At 48.1% G+C, this 14638-nt stretch overlaps 3 protein-coding genes across 3 annotated transcripts; 1 reads left to right on the top strand and 2 right to left on the bottom strand.

Moving 5' to 3' along the window:
- Positions 1-1294: 1294 nt before the first annotated feature.
- LOC120708724 (nucleobase-ascorbate transporter 12-like) lies at positions 1295-5974 on the top strand. Its single transcript, XM_039994117.1, has 10 exons — positions 1295-1863; positions 1975-2072; positions 2167-2337; positions 2471-2571; positions 3024-3159; positions 3259-3309; positions 3411-3698; positions 4046-4280; positions 4405-4691; positions 5406-5974. The coding sequence occupies exons 1-10, from the start codon at positions 1413-1415 to the stop codon at positions 5625-5627; spliced, it is 2040 nt and encodes a 679-aa protein (XP_039850051.1). The 5' UTR covers positions 1295-1412; the 3' UTR covers positions 5628-5974.
- Positions 5975-7183: 1209 nt separating this feature from the next.
- LOC120708726 lies at positions 7184-10240 on the bottom strand. Its single transcript, XM_039994119.1, has 4 exons — positions 9889-10240; positions 9365-9789; positions 8963-9263; positions 7184-8669 (listed from the first exon to the last, which is right to left on the bottom strand). The coding sequence occupies exons 1-4, from the start codon at positions 10000-10002 to the stop codon at positions 7437-7439; spliced, it is 2073 nt and encodes a 690-aa protein (XP_039850053.1). The 5' UTR covers positions 10003-10240; the 3' UTR covers positions 7184-7436.
- A 1406-nt stretch (positions 10241-11646) lies between these two features.
- LOC120708729 (protein BUD31 homolog 1-like) lies at positions 11647-14504 on the bottom strand. The gene is made up of 4 exons (XM_039994124.1): positions 14301-14504; positions 13547-13657; positions 13265-13452; positions 11647-12077 (listed from the first exon to the last, which is right to left on the bottom strand). The coding sequence occupies exons 2-4, from the start codon at positions 13638-13640 to the stop codon at positions 11922-11924; spliced, it is 438 nt and encodes a 145-aa protein (XP_039850058.1). The 5' UTR covers positions 13641-13657; positions 14301-14504; the 3' UTR covers positions 11647-11921.
- Positions 14505-14638: the final 134 nt, after the last annotated feature.

The following is a 14638-nucleotide window of genomic DNA, read 5'->3' on the forward strand; positions in this document are numbered from 1 at the left end:
CAGCCAATAATATTTTTCTCTTACACCAAACCAGCACCAGTCACTAGCCAGCTAGCAGTATTTTTTCTCTCACAACTAGTGGTGGTAATGGGCCATGGCCTTAGTGGCCTCTTCCTAGCCCAACAAGATCCTTAAATTTTTTAGTTTAAAATTGTATAAAATTAGAGCCCGGCACTTAGATTCTCTAGTTCAAAATGTTAGACCCTTTGCCACCCCTACCCACAACAAATCACTATCAGCGAACAAGGTATCTTATTCCTCGATCCTCCTTTCTGATCCTTGTCAAAGGCGCGGCCATGCAGGGGCTGCTAGCCCACTAGATCGATCCACTTTTTAATTTCGCTCTAAGTTCAACTTCTTTTAGCTTTCTGAATTCGGATTATGTTTATAGAAGAAAATATGTTATCATATATAATATCAGATAAATGCACTATCAAGGAACAATTTAAGGTGAATTTAATGAGATTAATTTGATGTCTTAGATGATGTACTTTTCAACAATTTTTTCAACAAGGTTTCGCTTTACAAAGAGCAACAAAAAAAACTGTCAACGTGCACACATCAAGTTCATTATGAAGTGGGTATTTTTGATGACCACGTAAAGTGGAGATGATGCGGAAGCCAACCCTATCTATCGTGCTAGCCTGCTATGCCAATCCAACAAAGGCACTGTTTAGTTCTTTACATGTAAATGCAAAAAGGCCGTAAACGCATTAAAGTGAAAATGAATCTTGCTAATTTGAAGTACTAAATAAAGTCTATTTATAAAATTTTTTACATGGTTGGGCTGTAAATCGCGAGACGAATCTAATGAGCCTACTTAATTCATGATTTGCAACAGTGATGCTACAGTAATCAATCGCTAATTATTGATTAAACATGGATTAATTAGCATCATTAGATTCGTCTCGCGATTTACAACCCATCTATGCAAAAAATTTTACAAATAGACTTCATTTAGTACTTCAAATGTCCTGTTTACATCTTTACCCATTTTTGCAAAATGAAACACACTAAAAAAGCAGCCAAACAGCGACCGAGTACGACCTCGCAGTCACGTACGCACCACTCGTCGCTTGACCCGCGTCTGACCCGGCCGGAAAACCACACCCGTCACATTGACCACCCTATCCCCGGATTTCAAACGCACGCCGCACGAACCCACCCCCGCAACGTCCTCTGACACCGCGGGCCCCGCCCGCCCGCCCCGCGTCCGCAGAATCTCCGCCTCCGCCTCCGCCTCCGCACGCACGGATTTGTACGCGTCCGAGGCGTCCAGCTCACTGCCTCCGCCCTCCGCCACCCCCACCGCACCACGCCCCCCCTAAAACCCTCGCCACCGCCACTCCCCGCTCTGCCCGGACCGTTCCCCAAGCGCCGCCGCTCGCCGGCGGCGGTACCCCGCCACCGCGATGTCGTCCGCGTCCGGCGCGCTGCCGCAGCCTCGCCGCGGGCGCCCCGGGCCCTGGCCCCCGGCGCCTCCGCCGCAGCCGCTCTCCTGGGCCAAGCGCACGGGCTTCCAGTCCCGCGTCTCCGGCGAGTCCCTGCCTTCGGCGTCCGCTCCCAACTCCGGGCAGGTCCCTCTCCCTCGCCCAGTTGAGGCCCCTGCCGATCTGGAGTCCGGCCCGCCGCCGGCCCGGCCCAACTCCGTCCTCCCCCGACCTCCTGCCGCCGCTGCCGTCGCGGGAAATGGCGAGCGGCGGCCGCCCCCTCCTCAGCCGAGGACGCGGAGGAGGGACTCCGATGGCGGAAGGCCGAATGGGCAGGCGGCCGCGCCCTCGCTTCCGCAGCTACAGGAGGAGGAGGAGGCGCCGGAGCGACCGGCTCATGTGAAGTACGAGCTTCGTGACACTCCTGGATTATGTAAGTACTCAATCAAGGAAGAGAAGCATGCATGTGTCAAGTGATGGGCTAATTCGTGCGGGCGTGATGTACGGTGTGCTAATTTGAGCTGTTTTTTAAGCTGTGTTGCAGTTCCTCTGGTGATATATGGATTCCAGCATTACATCTCCATGGTTGGCTCCATCATCCTGATCCCTCTCGTGATGGTTCCTGCAATGGGTGGCTCGGCAGTGAGTGCGGATTGATCCTGTAGTATTTCTTACCGTATGATTGATTTAGTGAATATGTTACTTAAGAGCTGCTGTTTGGATGTGTGTTGATTAGGATGACACGGCAGCGGTGGTGTCCACGGTGTTGCTCGTCACAGGGATGAATACATTGCTGCACATGTTCATTGGAACGAGACTGCCTCTTGTGCAGGGCCCATCCTTTGTATACCTTGCTCCTGCACTCGCGATCATAAACTCCCCGGAGTTCTTTGGGCTCAATGACAATGTATGCATATTTTCATTTGTGTTATGGTGTTTCAGTGCCTATAACATGGCCAATGTTGCAGTCATGCATAGTTCTCTTGGTTTTGGTCCTCTGGCAATCCCGACTGAGCTTAACCGCTTGCATTTGATTGCAGAATTTTAAGCACATAATGAAGCACCTGCAGGGAGCTATAATAATTGGAGGTGCATTCCAAGTGATCTTGGGATATACAGGCCTCATGTCACTATTTCTAAGGTGCGCCTCAATTTCTGTTATAAATACAAAACCATTTTCTTGTCCATCCAATTAAATGCGACCAAATGATTGCCTTAGCAGTGAATGGATAAAAAGAATTAGCTTAGATGATATGCACTCTTATAGGAAATATAAAACTTGATCTGAAGTTTCATTCTGAACACCTAATATTTCAAGTCTTTTGTCATTTACATGGCCATACAATATAAACAATGCACATGACATATTCTTGAGTGTAGATGACTTAAAAGCTACAAGGTCATTGCAGTTGCAAGTGAACACTGTTTGTTTCCAGCCATAAACATCTTTTCACGTTTGTTATAACTGATGAATACATTTACTCATGCACCTGGTCTTTTTGTTGGAAAATTCACCATATTTTGTTGTGACAAGTATTAATACTCAGGTGATGTCTACCTTATTTGTGTTTTGCCTTTATCTGTTTATTTCAGGTTGATAAATCCAGTTGTTGTCTCACCAACAGTCGCAGCTGTTGGACTTTCATTTTTCAGCTATGGTTTTGCTAAATTAGGCACATGTATAGAGATGGGAATTTTGCAGTTGTTGATGGTGGTTATTTTTGCACTTGTGAGTATGCAGGAAATCACTTTTCAGAAGCAGTGTGATATAATGTGAATAATGAAAGATTGTTCTTTTCTGATCGTTTATCTATTTCACTTGTGGCAGTACCTCCGGAAAATAAAGTTATTTGGCTACAGAGTGTTTCTTATTTATGCGGTAAGATTTTGGCTTATAATATTGATTGGATGTGTGATTTTTTGCTGCATGGTGGTTAGTACGAGAAGCTAATTTCTGAACTCTTGATGCTTCCTCCTTAGGTTCCTCTTGGATTAGGAATCACATGGGCCATTGCTTTTGTTCTCACAGCAACTGGAGTTTATAGCTACAAAGGTTGTGATGCAAACATTCCAGCCTCAAACAATGTATCAGCCTTTTGTCGGAAGCATCTGTTGAGGATGAAATCTTGCCGTGTAGACACTTCACATGCCTTAAGATCTTCACCTTGGTTCAGATTTCCATATCCGTTGCAATGGGGCACTCCGGTTTTTAGTTGGAAAATGGGCCTTGTGATGTGTGTTGTATCAGTTATTGCTTCTGTGGATTCTGTAAGTTGACGATTGCTCTGAAAGTATGAAGTTTGATATCTGCATCGCTTTCCTTTGGTATTTTTACTTTTCTTAGTAAGCTAGCAATAATTATTTGAATAAGGTCTACCCATTGGCACATTTCCTTACCTACATTTGCAAACTTCTTGCTAATGATCAAATTGACATTGGTTTTCTTCTCCGACACTAGTTTGCTGTACTATTGGTGCCTGGAAACTATTTCACTTAGTAAAAAAAACAATTTCTTTTCATTATTTCAAGTCCAGAAACAACCATTTGACTTCAATGTACTTCTGACTAAAGTTTGCCTATCTCCTAACAATATGCTTGTGCCTTTTCAATTTAAGGTTGGTTCCTACCATGCATCATCTTTGTTTGTGGCCACAAGGCCACCAACATCTGGAGTTGTTAGCAGAGGTATTGGTGTTGAAGGTGTCTCTACAGTCTTGGCTGGCCTTTGGGGTACAGGAGTTGGGTCTTCAACGATAACAGAGAATGTACACACAATTGCTGTGACTAAAATGGGTAGCCGAAGAGCAGTTGGATTTGGTGCTATTTTACTTCTATTGCTTTCTATAGTTGGTAAGAAACTTGCTTCACATTTTCATTTTGGTGAAAAATTTCTTATGCTGTGAGCAAAGATCATCAAAGTAATGTATAAAAGGCATTCTTCTTGCTTATCACTGTTATTATTACTCCTTTGTAGGAAAAGTTGGAGCATTCATTGCTTCTATTCCTGATGTTCTGGTTGCTGCTCTCCTTTGCTTCATGTGGGCAATGCTATGTGCTCTTGGCTTGTCAAATCTTCGATACAGTGCCACTGGAAGCTCCAGGAACAGTATTATAGTTGGGCTGGCTTTGTTCTTGTCCCTGTCAGTTCCTTCATACTTCCAGCAATATGGTGTACATCCTAGCGCAAACTCATCAGTGCCAACTTACTTTCAGCCATACATAGTTGCATCTCATGGACCTGTTCACACCGGATCTGGTGGGGTATGTACTCAAACTGTCATTTTTTTCAATGGAATACTTCATTATCCCATTCTGCTCTTTTTATGCGCATTACAGTGAAAAAAGGTGGGCATTATTGCCTGCTAGCCAGGCAAATGAAGAAACTGCAACCCTAAGTTGAGCCTAGGAGCCTCTAATCCTGCACACCTCCCAATCTGCTGTCGCCATCCCTCTCCTCTGTGCTCCTCACCTTGACCACCAACCCGGTATCTTGCCATCTCCCCATTCCCCTTCCTTCTGCTAATTTCTCCTGCCACCAGCAAGCCTCTGCGTCTGGCCTGCCTTTGACCGCACAACTCGCCACTGGCTACCTAGGAAGGCAAACCACATATCTTGTTCCTATGGCAACCCGACCATCTATATGCTTCGCAAATGAATATATGTAAGGCTTATGGTTCAACTTTCGCCACATTATTCCTTTACCCTCCCCTCCAAATTTGCACTTGAAAAGGATAAAGAAATATAAAATTGAATTATTTTTATGATGCTTCAGATCTAAATGGCTAAATTATCTACTTGTACTTACAATCCAGCCTAATATGGTTAGGAAATTATTACAGCTTATTCTTTCATAAGAAAAAAAAATACTCCTACAGCGAGCATGTGCCATCCTACCAACTCCTGTTGCGAGTTTTTGACAGACTTTGGTTATATCTGAGTATTTGACTGCAATTTCTTTATCTTCTTGCATTTCAGGTGAACTATGTCCTCAACACGTTACTGTCACTCAACATGGTCATTGCATTTCTGGTTGCTCTCATTCTTGATAACACAGTCCCTGGTGGCCGGCAAGAGCGGGGGTTGTATGTATGGTCAGAATCAGAGGCCGCCAAGAGAGAATCAGCTTTCGTGAAAGACTATGAACTTCCTTTCAAGATTGGACGTGCGTTCAGGTGGGTGAAGTGCGTTGGCCTATAGCACAATTTTGGGTAGCTTGTAGCTTAGGCCAAGTTCATCAACATCTCAAGTGAAGGGAGTGGTTAGTCATTAATCATGACTGACTATTTCGTGACCAAGCTAGTGTATATCCTATATTACTTCTTAGGTTAGTTATTTTGTCCTGATGCATCTAGATTTTCAGATACTTCGAGACTGCTGTATATCATCGCTGACGGATTTTGTTCTTCTCCTGTTATTTAGACGGTCTTAAGAGATATCAATTTGTATAGGCAATAGCCGGGTAAAAAGAAACTTGAGCTGCACTGGAACTCTATCTGGTTTTGTGTTAACTTAGGTTCGCATGATTCAGAAATCTGATTTGCCCAGTTGGTTTGTAGTCACCACTCACCACAGAAACCGGCACCTTGCGTACACCCTACTGGGAATTCAGATTACCGTGCTGAATCTGCACCCCAGGTGTATTGTTTAAGGTCGGCTTCCGCATCGAGTATAATTCTCACTTGTCAAACTTGTAAGAACTCTAACGGATTGATCTTTCCGTTTTCCTTTTCTCACCATATAGGGAAATTCTCTTTCTCAATTTCAACATATATGGAAGAAGTGTTGATTTTCCCCCTTTCTATATGGAAAAGGAGATGCGATGTCTCCCCTTTCTATTGGGGATTGAAGAGAAATTATTGGGATTGAGAAAAAATAAAGGGGAAAGGGAGATGGAAAATCAATATGTTGGAGTAGATCTTTTCAACATCAATTCCCTATATTGAGAAAAAGTGGAAAGAGAAAAGGGGAAGATCAATCTGTTGGAGTTTGCTCTAAATATTATTTAGTTTAGTCGCACTGAATTCGGTTAGCCTTCTTACTTGTTCAACCATGAAGTGCTTTTTTTTCTCTTTTTCTTTCTTGAAAAGGAATCCATGAAGCTCTATACTCTTGTTAGCTGACATCTTGGATTCTTGGTTAATGTCTGTCACTGGCACTCGCTATACAAGTCAAACTATAAGGAAACTTCCAAACTTTTACATCAGCCTCTTCATCACTATATCGAAGTATATTATTGGTGGATTACCCGTACGCTTGTGCTGACTCACGTACTCGCATGCCAATGATGGCGCCACATTGCTTGAAATGCAAGCACCCAATGCAAGAGTCCAGGCGGCCGCGCTTTTCCTGAGGTCAAACCGGTGGCCTGGCCGCTTCCCCGGGCACGCCATCAGCAGAAACAGGCCACACCGGCCGCTCGCAAAGTCGCAAAAGCCTGCCTGGACGCTGGCGAGCGGCACGCCCCGCCGCGGGGCGGCGCCCGCACGCGCCACGCACGGAACGGACTGTGCGCGACAGGTGGGTGATGAGTTTGAGGCAGGACGCGGTGATCGCGATGATGGCGGCACACACACATGCCGTTCCGAGCATCATGATGTTCGGGCAGGAGAAAAAGGTCACTGAGGCTGCTCGAGGAGGCGAGCAACGTACTCATCATGAACGGGCGCTTTCTGCTGCGACACTGCAGTGCCGTGCAGAGAGAGCGGAGACAGCAGACCATCAGTTCGGCGAAAGAAGGTGACGCACTAGCCAGGTGGGGCGCAAAGTTACCTTCGCTGATCCTCAACCTCAAGTACCTTTCCACAACATCTGCAGAGGTGTTCACTACTACAATCCTCAGTGCTTCTGCTTGCAAACAGAGAAGTGTTGTGTTATGCTATACTACACTCTACATTAGTACATTACTGCAGAACACACTTCTATACTGCTTTACCGAACTGCAGTCACACAATGGCACAAGTGCTAACAAACGAAGACATCAACAAAAGGACATGGTATAGCTACAGCTTACAACATCCACTTATTGGATATGGTGTAATCGATACCACGCTGCATGAACAAATCTGCACTCCCAAGAGGCCCTGCTCTCCTGAGATCCTTCCCAAGTCCTGGAATTCCAGGAAGGGGAGGAACTGTGAAATCTGGGGTGGGAATGTTGCACCTACCAGGAGTAGGCACCGGGAGAAGCGCAGGAACCTGAAGATCACAGCGTTGCTTCGCTGAAAACCCTGACCCATCTCCGGAAACAGATGGAACTGATGCCACGGCACCATAAGAAGCAGGAGGATTGCTCAAAATGCTGGTGGCATGCAGAGCCGCTGCCCCCAAACTAAACGCTGAACCGCAGGCGTTACCTGAGAACATCTTCCAATCCACTGGAAATGAGTCTGTTGGCAACCGGAACAAACCGGGAGTGCCGACAGGGATCTTCGTGTAGTCCTCGATCTCCTTGCGGCAATCGTCTCCTGGCGCGGGGAGCGCCAAAATCTCCTCACGAGGAGGGCCTGAGCTGCTTGCTCTCTCTGCTTGTGAAATGGCAGCGCCGTCTAACTCCGGTGGCCAGTCCTCTGGTGCCGGGAGCGCCAGTATCTCCTGACGAGCCGGGCTTGAGCTGCTGAGGTTTTCTCCATACAAGTTGTCGTCGTCGTTGGCCGGCAGGTCGTCGTATTCTTTGTGCTCGTCCCCTGGTGCCGGGAGCGCCAAGGTCACCTGGCTGGGAGGAACCGGCTTGCTCAGCTTGGCGCTTAGGGATATCCTGGCACGTTGAAGCGCCTGCAGGACACTCTCTATGTCTGCAATGTTGCTTGAAGCCGGTCGATACGGCTGCGTATCAGCTTGGCTGTCTGTGTTGTCATGGAACTGCGACGAGCTCCAGTCGGAGACCTTGCTGTTGATGGTGTCACTTGAGGGGCTCCCGTCTGATTGTGCTTTGGTGGCGCAGTGGGCGTTCGCATTGTAGCCTGAATCGCCGTCTGAGATTAGGTCTCCGCGGTCTTGATCTTGCCTAGTGACAGTGCTGGTGGCGGAGCTTTCCCGTGCTGAAATAGAAGAGGTTGGCGCACGACCGTGATCAGGCTCGTTGCCCTCTTCACCTTCACGCCGCTGGGCACCGGGCGATTTTGAAAGGGAACCATTCGGCAGACATTCAGCAGATGGGTTGATGGTGATGGGGAGGTCCTTTTTACTTGATTTAGACTCTGCATCTGTCTGAAATGCCTTATTCTTGACCTCCACACCAACCTGAAATTTGTAAAAAGAAGTACATTTTTTCAGATAAACAAAACAAAAGTAAACTAAGCATCGCCTAATCAAATGCCCAATTCTGAATCAATTGCAGTGCAAAGCCCTGCAGCATTTTGACATAACTAAGCATGGTACAGATGAGAAATGGAAGAATCGATGCCTCAAAAACATGTACTACGGCGCACATATGTAGTATAATGACACTCTACTGTAGTAGCAAGTACATAGCAACCAAGAGCAACAAGAAACCATAATTCAGTGTTACAAAATTAATATTTTCAGTTGCTTACCTTATTTGCATTCCTGTTCTCGTTGTACTGTTTCTCCCACTCCCTTTGAGCTTTCTCCTCTTCCTCGTACTGCCCTATCAGCTCTGCCTGCCTCTCCAGCACCCTCTCCATCTCCCCATCCTTCTCATACCTGATCACGTACTGGCCACCTCCACCATCCCCTGGCCTCTGCTCATCTCCAACCACCTCGCCGTCCATGTCCGCCTGGCCATCGTCCGTGACATCCGACCCATCTTGCCGCAGCTTCTGACTCCCTGCGCCGCTACCGACATCTTCCAGTGCCGCGGATCTGCTACCATTGCTGATCAGAAGCGCACGTTTGTCAGGTAAAGAGATAAGAACGAAAACGGACAAGAATGGCATGTGGAATTTGATGTTGGCTCCACTGTAAGCCAGAAGCACCTCAGCTCTACCCGCCGCTTGTTCTTGCGGCACGACTGCCCCATCCGGTACTTGGGCGAGGAATCGGAGGAGGATAGCAAGTAGAAGTAGCTCCTCCGCCTCTCCTTGTGCTTGAGCTGCGTGGCCTTGTGCGGGCTCACGCTGCGGCCTTTCCACGACAGCCCGCCGGCGGGCTGGGCCGTACCGGACAGCGCGTCCTCCGCTTCGCCCTCCGCCGCCGCCTGCTCCTCCTCCCCCGGGGTGCGGGCCGTGTTGCCGCGGCTCTTTGCGTCGCCCTCCTGCTCCTGGTCGGAGTCCGAGTCGTCGTCCGAGAGGTGGCCGCCGAAGCCCTGGGAGTCGAGGATGGCGAGCACCTCGTCGGCAGCCCGCTCCGCCTGCCGCCTCTGCGCCGTCACCGCCCGGACCTGCTCCTCCAGCTCCGCGACCTGAACGCAGCAGCGCACACGAATAATCAATGCCGAATCGCCAGTGCCATCGACATCAATGCCCGAACGCGCGACGGCACGGCGACGTGCGTGGCGTACCCGCTTGGCGAGCTCGTCCGCTCGCTCCTTGGCGGCGCGCGACACGGACCGCTCGGAGAGCAGCCGCGCGCGGAGGAAGTCGACGGTCATGGCCGTGGAGTCCGCCACCGCCATCCGCCCGCCCGCGCGCACGACGTCGAGCCGAGCTGACGCGCCGGTGAGAGGCTAGCTAACGAACTCTCTCCGTGGGGAGCGGGGCTCCACCGCGTAGCACCTGCACCGCCAGCCACCAGTCCACTACCCGCTCGCTCGCTCACATGCCGGCGCGGGCGTCCTGACCGGCTTTGAGCGGCGGCCGCGCGCCCGCCTGCCCGCGCATAAAAAAAGGGGAACCGCTCGGTTTCCTGGGAGGAGCGCGCGGCGCCAACGACGCGCGGGCGGGGTAGTTACACTGGCACGCCGGTCGCACGCACGAGGACCATGGGCAGTGGCGGACCTACAGGTAGGTCCAGTAGGGCCTTGGCATACCCTAAGATTGGATCAGGTCCATGTAAATTTTTTTCTCCATTCTTTACTGCTCGGCCCGTTGGCCACTCGGCCGGGCAAAAGCCCATCTGTCGTCAGTACCCTAACCCCGACGCCACCAGGTCACCCCACCACAGTCGCCCGTTCCACCCGCTGCTGTTAGGCGAAACTGCGAAACGGCTGCGTGCAGTGGCGACCGGCAAGCCGGCAACATGGCTACCCTGGCCTCTCCGCCGCCGACTAGCGCTGTGCCGCCGTCTGCCGGTTCCGGCTGGACCTGCGGCCTGCAGTGCTGCACAGGCGCACAGTGCATCGATCTGCTGCCGCTCCCCTCCGGCAATCCGTCCCTTTCCTCCTCAGAAGCTCCGCCAATCTTCTTTGGACTCCTTTTAATTGTTGAATTGACGATAATATGTTATTTGTTACGTGTATCCCAAATGTTTGGTGAATTTTTAATGTCTTTTACCGAGTTAAAAAATAGATTATACCGTTTTGTATGTAAATTTTTTGACACGGCATACCCTATCTTAGAAACCTAGGTCCGCCACTGACTCTCCATGGGGCGGCCGACGGGGACGCGCCGCCCCCCGCCACGGCGGCGTACGTCGCGCTGGGGCGCCGTCGGTTTCCAAGCGCGATGCCTCGCCTACTCGGCGCGGGTCCGTCCCGGAGGCAGCGTGTTGGCATCTTACGGGCTGTACCCCAGCGGTTGTTGTTTACGTACGGGATGAATCTGTCCAGACGCCAACCAGCGGGTGATCTCCTACCACCACCCATCACCCATGGCTGGACGGACGGGCACGGACGGGGGCAGGCGTGGCACAGCTCGTCGTGTTTGCGCAACGCGACGCGAGGCCAGCCGGAGCCAACGGTTGCTACCGACGCCCCAGGCAAGTGGGATGGAATATGCAATCGCAGGGGAACGATCTGCGAGTCGGACGGCACATGAGCGGTGGCTGAATGGCTGGCCGGACGCCCTCGCCTGGAATCTTTTGCTTGACTGCCTGTCAGTCAGTGCCTCGCTGACTTCTAAATCTTGAGATTACCGCGTCTTGTACTTCGGTAAATATTTGCACCGATGCTTCCAGACGACTTCGGTAGGCGCCATAACTCAACTGGCGGTAAGCTCGTTGAATGTAGAGAAGTGTGTCTTCACTCTTTAGCGGCGACGGCACGCGATGCACACTTCGCACGTACAGTTCGCAAGGACAATACAGTAGCTCTGGTAACTGATGACAGTGGATAATCCAATTAGCACACTCATTCATATATGTAAAAAAGAAAAGCAAAACAAAGTAAAAGACGCTAGTAAATTAGTATCAGCATGGGCTGCATGAGGTGAAATCGTCATAATACATACATACAAAGTCAACAAGTCTGAGCATAACAGTTGGAGACATCCAAACATCAAGAAATTTAGAGGCATCCTAGGCTTACAAGTTGCACCGATACATTCATGCGAATCACCTCTATAGGCAACCGTCGCTCTTTATCGGCCCATGCTCACAAGAGATCTCAAGTGTTAGGTCCAGATGATGAGTCATGAGCCCAAAGGCATAATGAAAAGATTAGTCACCGCTGGCACAGCCCCTGCACCCGCAATGAACACATTCGATCACTTGCTCCTCCCTGAGGTGCTTGGGGACTCGGCAGACACAAGTTGTTGCAAAGTTGTGGTCACGTGTCTGTATGCACCGAAGGCAGCAAAGGCGCTCATAACCCGGCTGCAAAAGGGTAGAAGCAAAATGTATCAGTAAGCAATCAGGATATATAGATTAAACATGGATAAAAAAATATATTGTACAGGCAGCGGAAAAGAAGGAAGAACATTGAAATAGATCAAAGAAGCGCTCAGGGACTATTCCCAGGCATCAGTGTAATTTCTAAAAAGGGTTCAAAGTGGATATATTGTAATTTCTTTTAGTTTATACAAAGTAAAAAATGGCAATACCTGATTCAATCAAAATATATCTCTGCAAAATCACTTAATATTCCAAATTTACTTAAAACTCATCTAGAACACACTAGAATAGCCGGATCATTTCCAAGTCCCAAAAAAGATTAAGATCTGACATACAATCTTTGAGGCTTTGATCTATAACTACCTGCAGTAAAAAATGTTGCGCGCTTTTGACCTTTTATGGTCTTCATGGTGCGAATTCAACCACATTTCTATGCGAATTCAATATGCGTATTAAATTAATTTTCAATATTAAATTACTTTTCAATACAAATCTACAAATGGCTTTATGTTTCCAACCTAAAATTTGAAAGCTATCAACAACCAAAGTTCCAAAGATTTGACTGGATTTTTGCCAAAGCATCAATGTAGGTACATATGACCAGCGATCAGGAAAAGAATAGCAATAGCTAAATGATGGTGTGACCGGACGAAGTATTTATCTTCAGTCAACCAATTCCAGACACATTTAGTTCACCCTTAAGTTTTTAAAAAAACATTTCCGGACACCACTATGCAAATTATGGGGGACTCAAAAGAACATACTGGATGCCTCACAAATTCATTTTCAGTCAATTAAGTAGACCAGACCTATTTTAACTGGTAAAATTCAAGATCTCATTTTCCAACGTAAACAAAAACCAGTGTAAGGTACATTCTAGTGTTCAGAAAGCCAAACCATGCATCAGTAGCTACTGCAGTCTATCATGTAAGCTATATAAATCTCACATTTAGAAATGAAGTGTAATAATTTGATATCTATAACGCAATTTTGCGTATAACATATCTATGCATTATTCCCACTAAATAAATCTACTAACTGATTGCAGAACATGAGGAGATTAACATCCCTCCCTCCCAGCCTCCCCCCAAAAGAAGATAATCTATTGTAGCGTAACAACCAACCGAGCAGTAAACAATATACAATAAATATGGACCAAGAATACCTACCTTTTTCCACTTCGCTATCAGATTACGGTCTGCATAACCCTGGTCCAGGCAAAACTCATAAAGCTTCTGTGATATCTCCTTCCTTCTGTAGTAAAGATCATATATGTAGCGGCTCCTTTGATGAGAAATACGGAAAATTGGCCAGAGAGCTTCACACTTCCTCTTCCCATTATGTGGATCATTTTCAGCTGCATGAGCACAGAGTATTAGTACAATTATATGCTCCAAATATCAATTGATATCAGCAGTGAGTGCCTCAAACGAATAAACGCCTGTGCATACCTTCTCTCATTTTGGCATCCAACTCACGGATTGTTGGTTCAATAAGCTCCCATCCTTCCGGATACGAAACACGGCTTGTCTTTATCTTCGGCATGCTGGCTTACGGAATGTCTAGAAAACACAAATCAGAGAGAGCATGACCGTGGAGTAAGCATAAGGCTCAACATAATACTTAGGTAAGCATAGTCTTCAATAAATCTAATCAATGCTTTATAAAAGCAGCAATAAGCATGGATTCACAGTGTAGAACTTAGAAGTTACTGCATTGATGAAAGCCAAACGCCATTGCACTAAAACCAGTGTGCTACCTAATACCTCAAGTATGAGATCGAAAGGTTTGACCACTAGGAAACAGTGCTGAATGCTACATAGCACAAGAATTGTCCACAATAGAACTGCGCCATGACACAATGCCAATCACGCCCGCTCAGCTCTAATTCACAAAAACAATGGCATGTCTTTGTAACCATAACTCATCATAACGTGAGGGGTTCCTAAACCTAAAGTCGATGGCATAATCAAGCAGGCGGCCCTAAACCCTAGGGGCGGACTCGACATGGGGCGCGGCCGCACGGGGTGTTCCGTCGAACCTCAAAATTTCTAGAAAATAAATGAATCGGAAACAATCTGGATGGATGGGATAATGCATCGATGCAATGGACGAACGTGTTGCACCCATCCCTGTAAAGGATAGATTTCGAAGAACTGGAACAATCCTAGAGGGATCCATCGAAGCGGGCTAGGGTTTCCTTACCAGCGGAAGGGGAAATCAATACAAGTCCAAATGGATCCCCACTCTCCACTCCACGCCGGGCCAGTGGAGGCGAGGATATGGATGTCGAGGAGAAGGGACGCACGCCGCGAGCTTCGGTTTTGCGGAAGGAAGATGCGGTCGGGTCGTCAGGGTAGGGGGGGGCCGAAGCCGAGCCGAGAAGGGGGAAAGGGCGGTGTCCGTTTGGTCTGGCCTAATCCCAAGCCGTAGTTTGGGCCGCCCTGATCCAACGAAACCGCCTTAATACGAATCTGATACCGGGCCTGCTTTCTGGGCCTTTGTGGGCCCAATGTTGCGAATCCGCTACCAGAGTATGCTAA

This window comes from Panicum virgatum, chromosome 5K (genome assembly GCF_016808335.1).
Source record: "Panicum virgatum strain AP13 chromosome 5K, P.virgatum_v5, whole genome shotgun sequence".
Lineage (NCBI taxonomy): Eukaryota > Viridiplantae > Streptophyta > Magnoliopsida > Poales > Poaceae > Panicum > Panicum virgatum.